Source organism: Tyto alba, unplaced genomic scaffold, assembly GCF_018691265.1.
Source record: "Tyto alba isolate M040663 unplaced genomic scaffold, T.alba_DEE_v4.0 Super-Scaffold_40, whole genome shotgun sequence".
NCBI lineage: Eukaryota > Metazoa > Chordata > Aves > Strigiformes > Tytonidae > Tyto > Tyto alba.
Genome location: NW_024881316.1, coordinates 19258758 through 19276514, shown reverse-complemented (window position 1 = coordinate 19276514; position 17757 = coordinate 19258758). Strand labels below are relative to the sequence as shown.

At 35.3% G+C, this 17757-nt stretch overlaps 1 protein-coding gene across 8 annotated transcripts in view; it reads left to right on the top strand.

Annotated features, from left to right (window-relative positions):
• ADGRB3 (adhesion G protein-coupled receptor B3) overlaps window positions 1-17757 on the top strand; it is a 468217-nt gene that overhangs the window by 262098 nt on the left and 188362 nt on the right. For all 8 annotated transcript variants that reach the window (XM_042803555.1, XM_042803551.1, XM_042803553.1 and 5 more), the window contains 3 exons: window positions 4903-5049; window positions 5805-5880; window positions 14965-15067. In XM_042803555.1, the coding sequence (XP_042659489.1) occupies window positions 4903-5049; window positions 5805-5880; window positions 14965-15067 (326 nt within the window). The remainder of the gene's footprint in view (window positions 1-4902; window positions 5050-5804; window positions 5881-14964; window positions 15068-17757) is intronic.

The window sequence follows — 17757 nt, the reverse complement described above, 5'->3', positions numbered from 1 at the left end:
CAACAAACCCAGAATGTTATCACTTATGAGAAAGCAGAATCAGAACCAGTGTTGTATACTCTTGTAAATACGTGAATGCTACAGAATTCACACCCATATTTTGAACATGTTTTCTAAAACTTTTGGTTCAGTCTGATGAGGATAGGGATCAACTGTTTAATTTGGCTTATGTTGTAATTTTAGAAACTAAATCTCTACTGTGAGAGCTGAAGTTGTGTTTAGTCCATGAACAAACATCCGGTCATTTTTCCGTCATGCCTTTCAGTGAATCTGATTTCCTGCTCTAAAGTGATTAATATTCTTCAAGGTGCTGATTCTGAAATGTTATCAGTATTTGTTAAACACAGGAGGCTTATGGGTGGATGGTAAAGAGAAGGGGACAATGGTTCATGCCACTTATTTGGTTGCTTTATCTTTTATTATTTAGCAACCTAAATTAGTCAGAGAGCTACTGGAAGTTGCACTAGGCATCTTATAACTCATTCAGTGTTATAGGGATCATAGCAATACATTTCAGCTTTTCTATTCTAGGCCATGATCTACATGGTCTAGCATATAAGAACTACACTATTTTTATTTTACTCGGGATTTTCTTGACACATTAATTAACCACTTCTGTGCTGCTCCAAATAAACAGCTTAAATATTATTCACATATTACTGTGTGTAATCAGCTCATTTGGATAGTCATGGAAAATTCTTCATTTCTATGAATTTGGAGTTAATCAGTTCCAAATATATTTTATTTTACTCAGTAAATAAGAACAGTTAATAGTTGGCAATTCTGAAATTTTCAGTAAAGCAGTATTGAACTGGTTGTCTGCAACTGCAACATGAAAATGAAATAAAGACAAAAGGAGATGTATCAGTAAAGAATATTAAAATGAATCCATTAGGGGTCAAAGCAATCACTAAATTGATTAGACTAGATTACTTGAATAGATTTTTCTGAATCAATAATTATTATGGAGTCATCAAATATGTATGTGTTCTTATGTGTAATTGAACCACTGTCTTCTAATTTATACCAATGTCCATCAAAAGAATGCTCAAAGAATTCTAAAAAGAAGGGCTTTTTCTCCTGTGTTCCAGCATATAATTAGGTGAGGTTTTCTTCCATCTACTGCATATAAATTTCACCTGCAAGATTCAGAAGTATGATGGTGCTGGTTCTTGAATAAATAAAGATTATATTCTACCTCCTGCATTCTTCAGATGTTGAATACAGTCAAGTACTAAGGATGAGATTCCTTTTTCCTTTTTCTTTCTTTTTTTTTTGAATCTGTGGGAATCTCATTAAAATTATAATTGAAAGTTTATAGGAGCCACAACAAGAGAGGCTGTCCAGAAAATGAAAGAATGCAACATATTCTGCACCCTAAACATGTTTCTCTATGTTCAAACTTTCTATTTTTTTTCCTGCCAAAGTCCTCTGGGTGGCTTTTTCATTTCTGGTACATGCTGGTTAAGTCAAAACCAAAGAATTTTTCCACATTAATGCAAGCTCTGCATCTTTTTTCTTTTTTTTTGGTTTTCTTTTTTTTAGCAATTCCTGGAATATCATAGGAATTGCCACAATACAAATAAATAAAAATGAGATTTTCCACATTAGAAAAGTTTTGATTAATTGTGTCTACAGAACGGTGTGAGCAAACTGTAAGAATGATCTGAAGAGTGACCAGGCTAGTTACTTGTCAGTATTACGTCTTCCGCATAAACAATCCAAGAAGATGTACTCAGAACAACGTATTACAGCAATAACTCAAATATCATTTTATCTGAGACAATAAGACATGATGTAGATGTAGTATATGGGAAGTTTTGTATTTTAAAGTTCCTTAATTTAAAATGACACATGCAGATTTTCTTCAACTTCTGCTTAGATCATTTTAATTTTAGTTTTCCTTTTTTTTATCTTTGTTTTCCACTTTACAATCTCATTAACATTCTCATTGACTGTTTTCCCAGTATTATACAACTTCTGTGTGTGCAGAAGCAAGCAAAAATACATCTGCCACAGTGCCTGTAAATGTCCTTATTGGCTACTGTTCTGTCTCCAGAACATGATGTTTTGGTATGGAATTAAAAAAAAAAAAAAAAAAAAAAATAGGCAACTTTCATTTTTTCCAAATGAGAAGACAAAGTCCTTCTGTAGCAATTGCAGAACTGAATCATTTGGGTTCCAGTATTTGTATCAATCTTTTCTGATACAAACCTAACATAAGAAGAACACAATAATGTACAAAGAATGACATGTCATTCTGTCTTATTATCTTTGTATAAGAAACTAGTATTTGAGTTTCTGACATATGAATAACCATGCACCTGAATTATACGCATTCCTCTCTAAAAGACATGCTGATTTTCATTAGGTTTTTATTTAAAATAATACAATTCACAATGGCACTGAAGAGGTGGGAACTGTTTCATGTATCCACCTGGCCATGTTAACAGACTGAACTATTTGCCTCCAGTCAGATTCTGTTGGATTATCTTGCACCTTCAAATGTCAGTGCCATGTTGGAAATTGGTAGGCATATCATCTTGGAATCATTCAGCAAAGTGTCTAAAAAGAACCTAATAATCTATGTGGATCTGTAAATGGCAGACTTTGCAGGATATGGAGCAAGTATTTTGGCAAATGTGTTTCAATTATTGGTTTATGTGTGCTGTGTACTCTATGCAAAGATCCAAAATCTCCAGGATGTTAAGGTTGTATCTTCTGTGAATTTAAACAAAGACACTTTTCTTTGGTTGTGAGTGGAAGAAAAGCCTCTCTGAACCATGAGTGGGAATATATAGAACCATAGAATCATGGAATTGTTCAGGGTTAGAACAGACCTTTAAGATCATTGACTCCAACTGTAAACCTAACACTGCCCAATAAATAAAAATATTTATTGCATATAAGCCATAAGCCAAATGTTTAGGGTTTATGTTTAGGCTTTGTGTTATTCGTCTCCTAAATATTAACAAATACTGTGGAATCTTTGGTTCTAAGTAGTGCTTATGTACCATGATAAATGACCCTATATAAAATACAGAAATAGAGTCCGGAGAGGTTTACTATCCTAAACCCTCACCATTTATCCAGTCCTAAAGTGGTTTTCTGTTTTGCAGAGTGAATTTCATTGAATAACATTGATTTCCTATTTCAATACAGGGAACTGTCATCCAAAAGGTGGATGAAATATTAAGGCTCTGCTAGCTAATTAGATAGATAGGCAGATACACAGATAAATGCAGTGCAAATTAAAAAACCAATATTGTCTTATACAGGCTGTATTTAATTTTGAAAACTAAGTAACTGTGGGTTTAATTTTATTTATGTAGAAATTCTATGTTTTAAGAGCTATGGAAAAATGTCAGTTTTTACAATATTACTATATTCTGTATGACCATTGATCGTATGTGAAAACACACAATCCATTTTATGCCCCAGTAATTCTGAAACACCTGAACTCTTCTCCTTCTGTACACCACTTGAAAATTCACAAGACTAAGCATCCCTGTAGGGCTGGGAATGTATTTGCCAGTTTCAGCCCAGAGGGGACTGTAACTAGCATTATAAAGCCCTGATGATAGTTTTATAATGGAAAGCCTGAAATAACCTCAAGTACCTCAGTAATGTGATTCTATAATACATAACCAGTCTAATTTGAAACTAAGAGTCAGTTATCAAGGAATACATTTGTAGAGTCAATATTGTTAACCTCTTAATTTTCCTCTTTTCTTGGATTTGAATTACAGTTTCCTTTCAAATAAAATCCACTGATGAGACACGTAATGGTTTTCTACTTCAATTCTGCTGTTCTGATTGCTTTTACAGCTGTCCCCCATTTCTTTATATTTAACCCCCTTGCAGAGTCCTCGCAGTGAAATCATTATACAGATCAAAGTATAGTCCTGATGTCCAAACTTTTCCAACTCCATTAGCCTCTTCATAAATTGATCAGGAAGAGCATTGCACAGGAAATGGCTATCAGCGTGGCTTACATTAAGAATGAAGCTAGTGTTTCAAATGTGTTGATTGTCATCTCTCTGAGTGTACATAAACAATTGCAGTCCTGTCAGTTCCTTAAAAGTAGTTGGAGTCTTACTAGACACTGACAGTGTTGCCATGGAGTCAGACTCCATACTTTTAAAGCAAAGCTGAAACTGATTTCCAGGTAATAGCTGAGTTAGAAAGCAGAGAGTAAATGGGAATTAGTAAACAAAATTCCAAACTGCCTATTATTAGATTTTATACCTGTTACTTCTGTCTTTCTATATCTGCTACAGATACAATAGTGATGTTATTTGGAGGGTTGGGGTTTTTTTAGATGGAAAGAATATAATTAAGAATTCAGAATGGGGGTTATTCTTTCAAGTTAAAGAAATCAAGTGTTATACGGCATTATTCTCATTTCTGTGGAAACAATTAGGTCTTTTAATATGTGAATCTCCTTAATGGGTCTATCTTGAAATTGTGCTTTTATAGGGGATAAAAACTCTGTTACTGCTTCATTAGCCTACATCTAGCAGTTATGTTTCCCAAAGCAGTTTGCAGCATCCTCTTCCTTTCATTGTCACATTTGATCATTTTAGAATTTGCTCTGAAGACACAACAATGTCCTTATATGTGAATTTCAGGGTATAAACCAGTATATTCAATAATTCTCGTTAAGAAACTTAATCAGAATCTAGCTGACAAATGATATGATAAATGTCACATGATCCATCTATAGTAGAACTGCATAATAAACAGAAGATTACACTTTCTGTGCCAGTTAATGTCCTATAAATTCCTGCTTTACTCGAAATGTATTATTAAACATTTCTGTTATTGATGTACAGTTATCATCGTATGATGCTTTAAGGTATGAAAGACAATTTTATTTGATTTTGTGATTTGTCTTATTAGTGGCTAGCATTCAGAAGCTTCCTGCTGCATCTGTTTTAACCGACATCAATTTCCCCATGAAAGGAAGAAAAGGAATGGTTGATTGGGCACGAAACTCAGAAGACAGGGTTGTCATTCCAAAAAATATCTTCACCCCTATGTCAACAGGTAAAGAAGTGTATCAGCACGTTAGTTTTGTGTTAGCTTTAACAATGGAGCTCAGAATCTTTGTCTCACAGGACCACTGTATAAATAGAAGTGGTTATTTCATCCATTTTCAAAAGAAATCCAGTAACCACAGCTTATCCCAGAGGGAAATGTTGGGGCTTAATCTCAGCATCTTGAACAATAAGTGCTACAGAAATTGTAGGCATTATTTTCTACACCAAAGAGCCAATTCTTAGTTATTGTGCACACGATTATACCTGTCGTGGTATGAGGTGACCTGAAGTACAGCCCTGCCGAACCCCCTGAAGCTGCTTCGCTCCAACAGGCTGGGTCATTCCAACATGTCACCTAACTTTCACCAAAGGATGCTCAACAAGCAAATTACCCTGGCTTCACATACAATTTACGAACACCATTGCAGTGCAAATCTCTGATATTAGAGAATTTACTCACTACGCATTAAACTCTAAAGACAGTCTTTAAGGATACTTAATTATAAAGGTAAATGAATTAGCATGGATATCAGTACACAATGGTGGATTTTTTGAAAATGTGATTTTCAGCGGTTTAAATTTTTTGATATATTCCTGACAGTACTATAGCTTGATGATAGACTTCCAGGATATAATTCAAAATTATGATGGTTTATTTAAAATAAAATTTCTGCTAGAAAGATAAATGGTACTCACATTTTTTTATGCTGATGAAAATTTGGGAAAGAGAGTTTACAAGTCTTTTTTTCTTAATATTTTCAGAACTAGATGAATCAACTGTATTTGTACTTGGAGCAGTGCTATACAAAAATTTAGAACTCATTTTGCCCACTTTGAGGTAAGAAATTTCATAAATACAATATGAATTAAACTGTTTTGGGATCATAACTACATTACATGTCAGGATAAAAGCAGACAACCAAGACTGCATATTGGTATTGTTGGATTTTTTTTTCCTGTTATTGAAAACATGTATTGTATATTTGTCTTTTCTTCATGTTTAGTCATTTGCATAATGGAAGTAGCCTTTTTATCAAGTTGGCTTAATTTATATTTTATTTAATCTATATTAAACTTAATTACAGAAATGTTTGATTAGAAGTATGCACACTGACATCCAATAACGCTCAGGCCGCTTTTACTTCTGCTTCAAACTACTGTTTGTCCAGTTAGTACAACTGATCTAGTAATGACATCATAACCTGATGTACTGAGGTTGCCTGCTCTACTTCTACAGGAGTCTCTAGTAGTAGTTTTCCAAGTACTTTTTCAGTACAAGTTGTATTCAGATGGGACAGCAGAGCTATAGAGAAGATCCACTTTAGAAACAAGACGTGTATGTGCCTGAACAGTTGTCGTATGTCAGTTATGAGGGCCATACAAATACATAAAGAAATAGGAGGGTGTCTTGTTTCACCTTTTCCTTTCTGTACTTGATAACAGAAGATTGGAAATGAACATTTCACCCCCTCTTCTCAAATTACTGCTTGAGATCATTTCATGGTCCATTAACACTATCTTATTTCATATGATCCTGTGCACCGTTGGTTCACTAATGTCCTTTTACGGTAAAAGAAATGGGTGCAGATTGTGTCACAATAGCTTCTAATGAATTCACAATAATTAGAAAGGATAGTAATTAGGAAGCCACCAGATCACCTTTCCCTACTCTATTTAATCAAAACTTCAGGACTTGAAACAAAGGATGAAAAACAACAGGTTTTTGCCAAAAAAAAACCATTTGAAAACAAAAAGACACTCAGTCCTAAGAAAAAAAAAACTTCCCAGTAAAGTTGCAATGCACTGTGCAATGAGTACTGCAATGTTGGGAACAGAAATCTCTCTGGGATAGAGCACAATTCGAACAGTGATGTCCTCGCAGGACACCTGGAAGCCTGGGAAGTGCTGGTAAGAGCCATCTATGCTTAAGACATGGTATAAATGACAGCTCATCCACTTCTGAAATGCCACTAAGCACTTTCCATTTGTTGTGCCAGTTCCTGAAATTAGCCAGGAAGGAAGAGATGTTTGTGAGAGATATTTTTTCTTCTCTTCTCCCATATTCAAAGAAACAGAGCCAAATGGGTATTGTAGTCAGTCCTTTTTGGCAGACCTTAAAGAAAATCTGCCAATCCTAAGAAAGCATAAAGGTGGCCAGGTACCTCTCAGGCATTTATGTTGTAAACCACACTCTATGATCATGCCTTTTCGGCTTTCATAGGTCAATAGTTGATTTTACAGAAAACAAGTGTGAACCTTGAATGTTGTATATTTGCTTATATGAAAAGCCTCTCAAGGCTTTTATTTCATCCATTAGCAAAGTGAGATTTATAGGCCTTACTAGATTTTTCCCAAGAATCAGTAACATCCCAAGTAGCAGGAATAGGGGCAGAATAGGGACATAAAAATACAGAAACATAAGTACTATGGACTATGAGAAAGTGCATCTCAGTTCCCAAATTTTTTGCATTTATTTGTTCAACTTTTGGCTGGTTACTGATTTACACAACAAATTTGACCATTTCTCTGTACTTTTCAGTTCACAGAGAGGTTTTGTGAGTTTCTAATGTAAAATGGTGTAATAATCTATGTACATCTATTTATAAATGAAGTCTTTAGAAATTTGAATATGAAGATATCTTACTTTGCCTCTGAATATGTTCAGTATTATTTGCATTCAATTATCAACTGCCTAAGAAAAGGAAACAACCACCATTACTTTATCTCATGTATGTGAATAAGGAATAAAAGTCATTATTAATCTGTGATATAAAAATATAACACATATTCCCACATACCTCTTTGTTCAGAGTATAGGGCCACAGTACTTCCCTGCACTACTTCAATATTTATACTGAAGTTATACTGAAACTTTTACAGCTTACATCTCTTACCTCATCAGGAAGTGTATCATGCTGGATTTCTTTGCCCATTACAGTCATATTCAAAATTGATCTCATGACCTTAAAATAGTACCTCAAAGGTGGCACAATTTCAAACCATTTTCAAACCATTCTATGAAGAATCGTAGATTCATTGAACAGTTTGCGTTGGAAGGGACATCTAGTTCAACCCCCTTGCCATGGGGAGAAATACCTTCTCCTAGACCAGGTTGCTCAAAGCCCCATCCAACCTGACCTCGAACACTTCCAGGGAGGGGACATCTACAGCTTCTCTGGGCAACCTGCTCCAGTGTTTCACCAGTGCTGTCAAAAAATTTCTTCCTTACATCTAATCTACATCTACCCTCTTTCACTTTAAAACCATCGCACCTTGTTCTGTCAGTACAAGCCTTGGTAAAAAGTCTCTTTCCATCTTTCGTATAAGTCCCCTTTAAGTACTGAAAGCCTGCAACAAGGTTTTCCCAGAGCCTTCTCTTCTCCAAGCTGAACAACCCCAACTCATCCTTTCTTCATGAGAGATGCACCAGCCCTCTGACCATTTTCGTGGCCCTCTTCTGGACATGCTTTAATAGGTCCATGTCTTTCTTGTACTGGGGACCCCACAGCTGGATGCAGTATTCCAAGTGGGATCTCACAAGAGCAGAGTAGAGGAGGAGAATCACCTCTCATTCTGCTGGCCACATTTCTTTTGATGCAGCCTGGGATATGGCTGACCATCTGGACTGCAAACACACATTGCCGGCTCATATCTAATATTTCATCTACCAGCACCCTCAAGTCCTTCTCCACAGGGCTGCTCTCAATCTCTTCATCCCCTAGTCTGTACTGATATTCTGGATTGCTTCAACCCATGTGCAAGACCTTGCACTTGGCCTTTTTGAACTTCATGAGGTTTGCACAGGCCCACCTCTCAGTGTGTCAACCACACCACGCAGCTTGGTGTGGTTGGCAAACTTAATGAGGGCACACTCAATCCCATTGTCTATGTAATTGATGAATTATTAAGTACAATTGAGTGCATTTTGATGCATTTTGATGCATTCAAACCATTTTAATGTTCATTCAGATGGAATTCTGAATTGGGGAAAAAGCTGCAACTGTGGTTAGTGCTAAATTTGTTGAACTATTATACTCTTCGCAAAAATTAGATCTGCAATGCAGGAATTAAAGGAATCTTTATTATGGGGTGATTTATCATTTTACACTTGTTCAGGTACATGAATGAGGTGAAATTTTCTGTACATCCCACTGCATTTGGATAAGGTTTATTTTTGGTTGCTTACATGTTGCAGTGAAAAACTATTATCTTACATGGGTTTATAAAAATTACTATTTGTACTAATCTTATTAACATAGCGAAATGCTTCACTACAATAGCATTGTGTATGGAGCAAACACTGTAAAATGTGAAGGGAAATAACATCGTCGAGTTTTCATATGATGCCTACAAGTGTGGTAGCTACGCACAATGTATGAACTAAAAAAAACATTCTAGGTAAGCATCTCATGCAATGCTGCTCTAAATAAAATGACAGTTGACAAAATACGTTATTGGTGGGAATAAAGATAAACAAAACAATAAACCAAGGTAAAATATGTAAAATGGGCTCGTGTTTGAGTTCAACGTCCACATCATTTACACCCTGACAACCTGATAAAACAGGTTATTTCTACTGGCTGCAGTTAAATATCTAGAAAGCTTTCCCACTTCCCATGTGATTTCAGTCACTGGCTTTACAGGAGTTAGGGTGAGAGTAAAGTAAAGATTTGATTGTAGTTTCCAGAAGAACAAAGGTGATACACATTCTAATACATTCCTTAATATCACCACTAAAAGGTATGCAGAATTCTACATCATCACAAGGAATGTCTTTGATTAAAATAAACAAATAAATAAATAAAAAATATCTCAGTATGTCTTTAGGGAAAATCTTTCAAAGCACCTAACCAGAGAATCCCCATCTGGTACATCACAGGTATTCTATGAGTAAAATGAGGATTTTATTTTCTAGGGCAGCCTATACAATATATTTCACAAACTCCAAAGTTAGCTGCATTTTACCATATGGCCTTGACTTTTCTTGTTTTTACTGGCATAGAGTCTGTTAAAAGTAAATCTTGTAAACACAGTGAGATGAGAACTTGGCAATTACATTAATGTAGAACTTTTTGGACAATGTGTTTAATCCTAATGGTACATGTAAGTTATTCAAAGAATTTTGACAGCACTGTTTAAACAAGAAGTTAGGGAGAAGAAGAGAAAATTACTTTATTCTTCCTTATAAAAATATAATTTTTTTTTCCTATGCACTAGTAAATAAGCTTCATCTGATTCTATCGCCTAATATACTTTGCTGCATTGCACTGTTCTTGTAATGTCATATGGATCTTTTTAAAATCATATATTGAAATACTGAATATTTTGAGCATTATAGATTGAACATTATTTCCATAGTTCTTGCATCCCTGAGCACATTTATGCTATTGTTAGGTTCACAGAAAATTGATTCTCAGTATAGTACTAATCTAGAAGATATTATATGTAATTCCTCTCCTGAGCACTCTAAAGGAATACATTGCATATTGCCATACCCTAAGATAGTTTTTAACTTTTTCTTTTAACAAATAAGAACAAATAAAGAATCAATGATTTTGCTGTAGCAAGCTTTTTTTCCCATCACTTAAGCAACCACCATACCCTTCCTGCTATAATTTCCTGCACTGAAATGTTCTCTTTCCCCATTTTAAATACTATTCCTAACCAGCTCCTTCAGGTGCTATACAGTCAAAATGACCCTTAAACGTTCTAGGGTCAGCTTTGTTAGACTGAGGACAGAGTACCTCAGACAGACTTTTACTGCACAACATTACTGCTATAGTATCCGTAATCTTTCTGTAATGTATACAACATTTGCACATTGCACTATAACTTCTTTCATGTTGTCTTGAGATAGCAACATGCCTTATTCATAAGTTTGTTTTTCTTCAGCAGCACAGAGTCATTCTGAAAAGAAAGGTGGGCCAGTGCAAACCTCATGAAATTGAACAAGGCCAAGTGCAAGGTCCTGCATGTGGGTCGGGGGAATTCCAAGCACAAAAGCACAAATCTGGGAGATGACTGGATTGAGAAAAGCCCTGAGGAGAAGGACTTGGGAGTATTGGTGGATGGAAAGTTGACTATAAGCCAGTAATGTGTACTCACAGGCCAGAAAGCCAACTGTATCCTGGGCTGCATCAAGAGAACTGTAGCCAGCAGGTCCAGGGAGGTGATTTTCTCCATCTACTTCACTCTTGTGAGATCCCACCTGCAGTACTGTGTCCAGCTCTGGGGCCCCCAACATAAGGAGAACAGGGACCTGTATAAGAGGGTACAGAGGAGGCCACGAAGATAATCAGGGGCTGGAGCACCTCCCTGATGAGTACAGGCTGAGAGAGTGGGGTTGTTCATCCTGGAGAAGAGAAAGCTCCTTATAGCAGTCTTTCAGTACTTAATAGGGGCCTACAAGAAAGACGGGGAGAGACTCTTTATCAAGGAATGTAGTGATAGGACAAGGAGTAACGGTTTTAAACTGAAAGAGGGTAGATTTTGGTTAGATACAAGGTTGAAATTCTTCGCTGTGAGAATGATGAGACACACAGGAGAAGCTGTGGCTGCCCCCTCCCTGGAAGGGTTCAAGGCCAGGTTGGACGGTGCTCTGGGCAACCTGGTCTGGTGGAAGGTGTCCCTGCCCGTGGCGGGGGAGTTGGGACTAGGTGATCTTTAAGGTCCCTTCCAACCCAAGCCATTCTATGATTTTATGAAGAAAAGAAAACCTGAATTTCCTATCTGTCCTGGTTGGGGCTGGCCTAGAGTTCCCATTGGTCTGGCAGCGGGAGGAGTGCTGCAGCACCCTGAGACCCCAGGGGCTCCCCAGGGCCCAGTGCCCTCACCTGTGTGCGGGGGCGGGGGGAGCACAGCTGGAGGGCTGGGCCCCGATTGGCCGATAGTCCATGTCACGTGACACTGTGCTCACTATATAAAGGCAGGAGAGGGCTGGGGGAGGTGGCTACTTCTGGGAGTGTTGCTGTGTTGCCTTTGTGTTTGGGATTGCTGGCTGGGAGCAGGTGGGTGTTGGTCAGTGGGTGGTGAGCAGTTGTATTGTACGTTACCCATTGATACTGCTGTCAGCGTGTTATTCTGTTACTGTTATTAAACTGTTTTTATCTCAACCCTCGAGTCTCCCTTTGCCCCTCCGATTCCCTCCCCATTCCCAAGTGGGGGGAGGGTGGGTGAGCGACTGCGGGGCGTTTAGCTGCTGAGTAGGCTCAAACCACAACACTATCACATGGAATCATTATGTATACTCTTACATAAAAGAATACCCTCAGAATGTATACCGAAATAGAAAAAGAGCTTAGTTAAATTATTTTATTAATAATGTTATTAATTCAGATCAGAAAAAAACACTAGAAAAGCATCTGTGGAAGCTCTTCTTGAGTCTTTACTTAATCAAACTTTATCTTGAATCTTCAAGGATTTGTTCAGCCATAGTTCCTAAGGAATTGAATATGTTTTTTGAGTAACTTATTTCAGAATTTGACTCTGATGTACATTTTTATGGACAGTCAGAAGAGCACCATTGTGTATAAGTTCATTTCTCATTAAAGATCAATTTTAATTTTTTTTTTTTTTGGATAAAGGAGAAAGAGGTAATGGTGAAGAAACTCTCCACTTGTCATAAAAAAAGCTATAAGAAAAAGCATTTGCCCATGAAGTGTCAGATGGGTTGTTGCCATTCTATGTTCCCAATATGAGAGGGACTGAAACCAACATATTCCACCTCGAGACATTTTGTAAAAGCTGATTACTTAAATTCCTGAATAAATTCTCTCAGCACTAAGCTGTTGTTTAACAATTATCTTCAGCAAATATATCAATGGTACTGCATCATTGTTTTGAGGGAAATTCTTGTGACTACAATGCTTTGAGCTTTAATTCAGTGGCATCTTAATGTTTAGAGTATACTTACCAGATTGCATTCTTCCAGGGATTGTCTAAACAGTTAAATATGCTATATGCAACTAGGCATTGAGCCCAGAAAGGGCAGCAATGATTGATGCAGATTTCAATTCACAGTGATATAGCCAGTTACATTTATTTTCCGGTGAAATAGTTTGCTAAGGGCTTTTGGGAACGTATGTGGATTGTTAGGTTTTTAATGCGACTAAGGTAGATTTCATGTACCAAGGTTACAGTCTAGGCACTTTAAGTACTCTTTTGCATCTTACTCTAAAACCATCAGAACTGTACCAAAATTAGATATAGCAAGGAAATATTTCTAAATCACAATGATTGGCTGTAATCAAGTACTGAAGTATCATTATTTACATTAGTTTGTGAATTTCCAAAATGGACAAAATGTTTTAGTATCTAGTAAGCTCTACTTCTACCTATCATGATCTATTAGAGAAATCAATTTTGAGATTATTTGGAGGATTTTTTGTTGGTTTTTATTTATTTATTTGTGTGTTACTTGGGAACATTTATAGATATTTAGCTACTGTATATACAATAAGGTACAGCCATTACTCCCCCTCTACACAATGCACTGAAAGTTTGACAAACATTAAGTGTTAGTCTGATAGAGAGATATGTTTTTGTCAACGTGAGAGACTTCAAAGTGCCACTAAAGGGAAGAAATGGGAATTAAGTAAAATAGAAAGTCACTTTCATTATATTTTCATTATATGATTTGGTTGAGTAAAATTGGACTAGAATTCATACCTTGCCCCAGAAGAATAATTTCATTCCTTGTGCTGAATAAAATGCCCATTGAGTTAAGTTTCTATTACTGTAGCCATGGCAATTCCTGTTTCAATGATCCAGCAAAATGGAATCTTCTCATAAATACCATTTCCCTAGAGAAAATAAGCAATTAAACAACAACAACAGAATATTTATACTGTCTATTATAATTACATCTAAACTGCCTAGTTTCTTCTGTGATAATATCTACTTGTGAATATGTCTTTCTTTGAGATTTTATGTTTCTTTATGTGCGATCAGCAGAAGGTGTTGAAAGCAGCATTACATACAAAGGAAATGCTGTAATGATCATCAGAAACAGTCAGCTGCTAACTGATGATTGTTCTAAGCCTGACAGGGTCATAAGAATCAAGGATCTCGACATGAACATCATGTCAAGGTGTCTTTATGCCTGTATTAGTATAAACTTGGCAATACTGTATGTCCTAGAAAGGTAGCTACAAAACATAGTGATCCATGTTTTACATAAAAAGAGAGATTGATGATGAATTAGAGAAATTAACAGAAAAATATTATTTTGAGTAACCTGGTACAATAACATAACCAAATCTCATCTCACATACATGACAAAAAATTGAATAGTTTTGGTGGTATTTCAGTCAGGGCACAACTATGGATTATATTTTTAAACTTATTTAGACAATGAAGTTGCCTGCTCATAAACCAAATTCAATGTTTTTTCAAAAACTGGAAACATGTAGGTTTTTTTCACAAGCACAGAATCAACAGAACTGTAGAATCTCCCATTGCACTCATCCATCTTCACAATTTTGCAGTTAACAGTCAGGAAAAAAAAGTGCAACACGGCACCTTGGAACTAAAATTATTGTCTTATAAAACATAGATAGTGCGTCTATGTTGAGAGAAGCAAATAATACGCATTCAAACATTGACAGAATGTTTGTGTCATCAATACAACCTTCTAATTAGTAAATCGTACTTTAAGGAATGACATTTCTGCCACCATTGTTGCTCTTCAGTCTTTAAAGTGTTAGGTACAGTTGGTAACATGTGAATGTTTTCACCACTTCCAGACAAATATATTTTCTCCCTGAATATTTGTCAACTAAAGTCAAGGAAAATGCCCATGAGATAGTTCTTTAAATGTAATATTCGAAGCCTCATTTAACCTTATACTAACTTAAATCTTTCATTTTCACATGTTTTTTTTTGTTTGTTTGTTTTTTTGTTTGTTTTTTTTTTTTTTCCCCAGGAATTTTACAGTTGTTAATTCAAAAATCATCGTTGTTACTATACGACCTGAGCCCAAAACTACAGATTCTTTCCTGGAGATAGAACTGGCCCATCTGTCTAATGTAAGTACAAGGGCAGTTGATATGCTCTTCCAAGAGTATTTATCAGATCATATGAGAGAACAAAGTAGGGTTGTTTTGAATATCGGGTAATAAAATCCAGTTTAACTGATAAAACTTAAGCCCAGGAACAGTCTAACATACTTTGAAGGGAATGTGTACTTGTTTCATGCATGTGTATATGCAAAACAAAATTGTCATTTAGTGAGTTTTGAGGTTTCCATTAATCCCAACAAAAACCTCTCCATTAACTGCTTTGATGGATACAATTGAAAATGTAGTATTGTGCTGAATGCTTAACCTTTTGCTCCCTGCATAGGTCATAGAGCTACATAGTTCTTCAGGCCTTTTCTTCTTTTCTTTCATTATTTTATAGTCAAAAGCCAGTTTTAACCTAACCTGTTGTATCAGACAAAAAAATGCTCTGCTCTGGTGCCGACTGAGCTTACAATTCTTATATGTTTGAGGCTTTTTGTGCAATTATTTTTAATTGTGTACTTTTCAGCCTTTAATCAGCAAATTTGGATTAGTGTTTCAGGGCAAAAGTATGAAGAAAATCTTTGAACTCTAGATCTTTGATTTACATTTTACTCAAGGTTAGACGAAACTGTTTTGCCATCAATGGTCATTGTGACCCACCATTCGGTTCCCAGAAAAATGATATTACAGAGAGCAACTCAGTGAAATTTACTGCAAAGTTAAGCAGAAATAAAGAAATACATGAACATAAACTGAGATGATTCCTTACCTTCCAGTAAAATTAGAATTTTATTGATGAAGAATTGTGGAGATACTGTTTTTTATGGTTCTCTGTTTCTGTTTAATTTAAATATGTTTTAGGGTGGGTAGGTTTGGTTTTTTGTTTTGTTTTCTTTTGTTTTCTTTCCAATCTAAGTTACAACATATATATTAAGAGAAAATATGTCTTTAACATAACTTCTTCTCCTGTCAGAAATTTCACTAAAGATGTAATAAAGTATTTGTTGAAGTAGACCATGAATTAATCCTGCATATCAGGGAAAAAAACCTCCAGCTTTGAAATACAATACTTGCTTTGATCTTACTAAATTCATTATTACGAAGAGTTTATGGTATTTCTCAATGCTGGATTTCAGTTTTCATTATCTTAACAATAATTGTGGCACTACATGTATGAGTTGTAGATAAGGAATATTGGAGTATGACTTCTGTAATTTGGAACTGGAGTTATTACTTGCAGGAATGTAGGGTATCAGGTAGGAAAAAAAAAAAAGTTTGTTATTACTTTGGTCATTCATGCTAGCAAATAAATAAAAAAAATATTAAAAAATGTTAGTAAGCAACATGTCAGCATTGAGAATACTTATAAGCCAAACACAAGACATTAAAACAAGCACAACACAAGCAAAGCTAGACTAATGAAAGGTTGAACCACTGTCCCCAGAATCTGAAATTATAGAAAATTCTTAGAGGGACTTTTTTTCATCTTTTTTTTTTAATCAATCCCTTTGAGTAACTTACAGAGCAAGTTTTTGCCAAGTTTCAAACTCTTAGAAATTAAATTAAATTAAATTGTTACAAAAGGTCAGATAGAGACAGATTGTCACCTTCCTTTGTTAACCTTTCAGTAACAGAATATTAATGAGTATTGTATTATGTTATGTCTTGACAAGGCAAAAAGACAATAACCTTGCCAATAGGTATCAGAGCCAATTATTTTTTCCTTTGGCTCAGTTTTTGTCCTATAATTTAATCTAGAGAAGCATCAAGTGCTTGGAACAAATTTCCAGTCCATAATTTGGATTTACATGCAGAGTACATCTATATAGGATTTCAGTCCACCTGGATATAAGAGTTGGATCAGCAGATACAATGACAAAATATTGCTCTAGAAAAACTGGGAATGAAAACCAGTTTTACAATTTTAATATCTTTACATGTTCGGTGATTTTTATGTTCAAGTCTTAGCCTCAATAATGGGACTTTGGTTTAGAGGACTAAGGTTGTAGATGCATAGAAATATTATTTTGTAGGTGTGAGTGTTTCTTGCCTTCAGATTGAATCTAATTGTAATCTTCTTTGCTATAATTTTCTCAGCTGAAAACAAGAATTTATTTAATCATAATATATTACTATAGAATAAGCTTTATGTGTCACATACAGAAAGATAAAACTAGTATTAGTGTATTTTTAGTGTTTGAACATTATATATTAATTGCTCAGATTAATCATATGTCAATTAAATAGCCTAGTTATTAAACAAAATATAAAATATAGACGTTCTCTTTCATCTGATTTTTTTTTTTTAATGGCTCTTGTTATTTTTGCTCTTTTAAAATCTTTGTTCTTGAAATTCTGTTTATTATTCAGAAAAGTTTGTTTCCAAATTTTTTTAATAACTAATTTTTCATCAATCTCTAGAGCATGCCTACTAATGTATAGGCATATACCCACGCATTTGTGCCTTTAGCTCCTGGTTCACTGACTACATTAAATACATAAGAGATTATGAAAAAAGATAGACAAATGTTATCATTTAATAAAAGTTAATGTGTTTAATCCACATTAGCTTTAAAATTTATTCACTTATTCAAAATTTATCTTCATTGCTTCATTTTATATAAAAATTAGCCAGTTCATTAATAAAACTGGAGGTTTGTTTTTTGGAGGAAGTGTAAATCACAATTGCATGTGCTGTTTGAAATATAGTATGG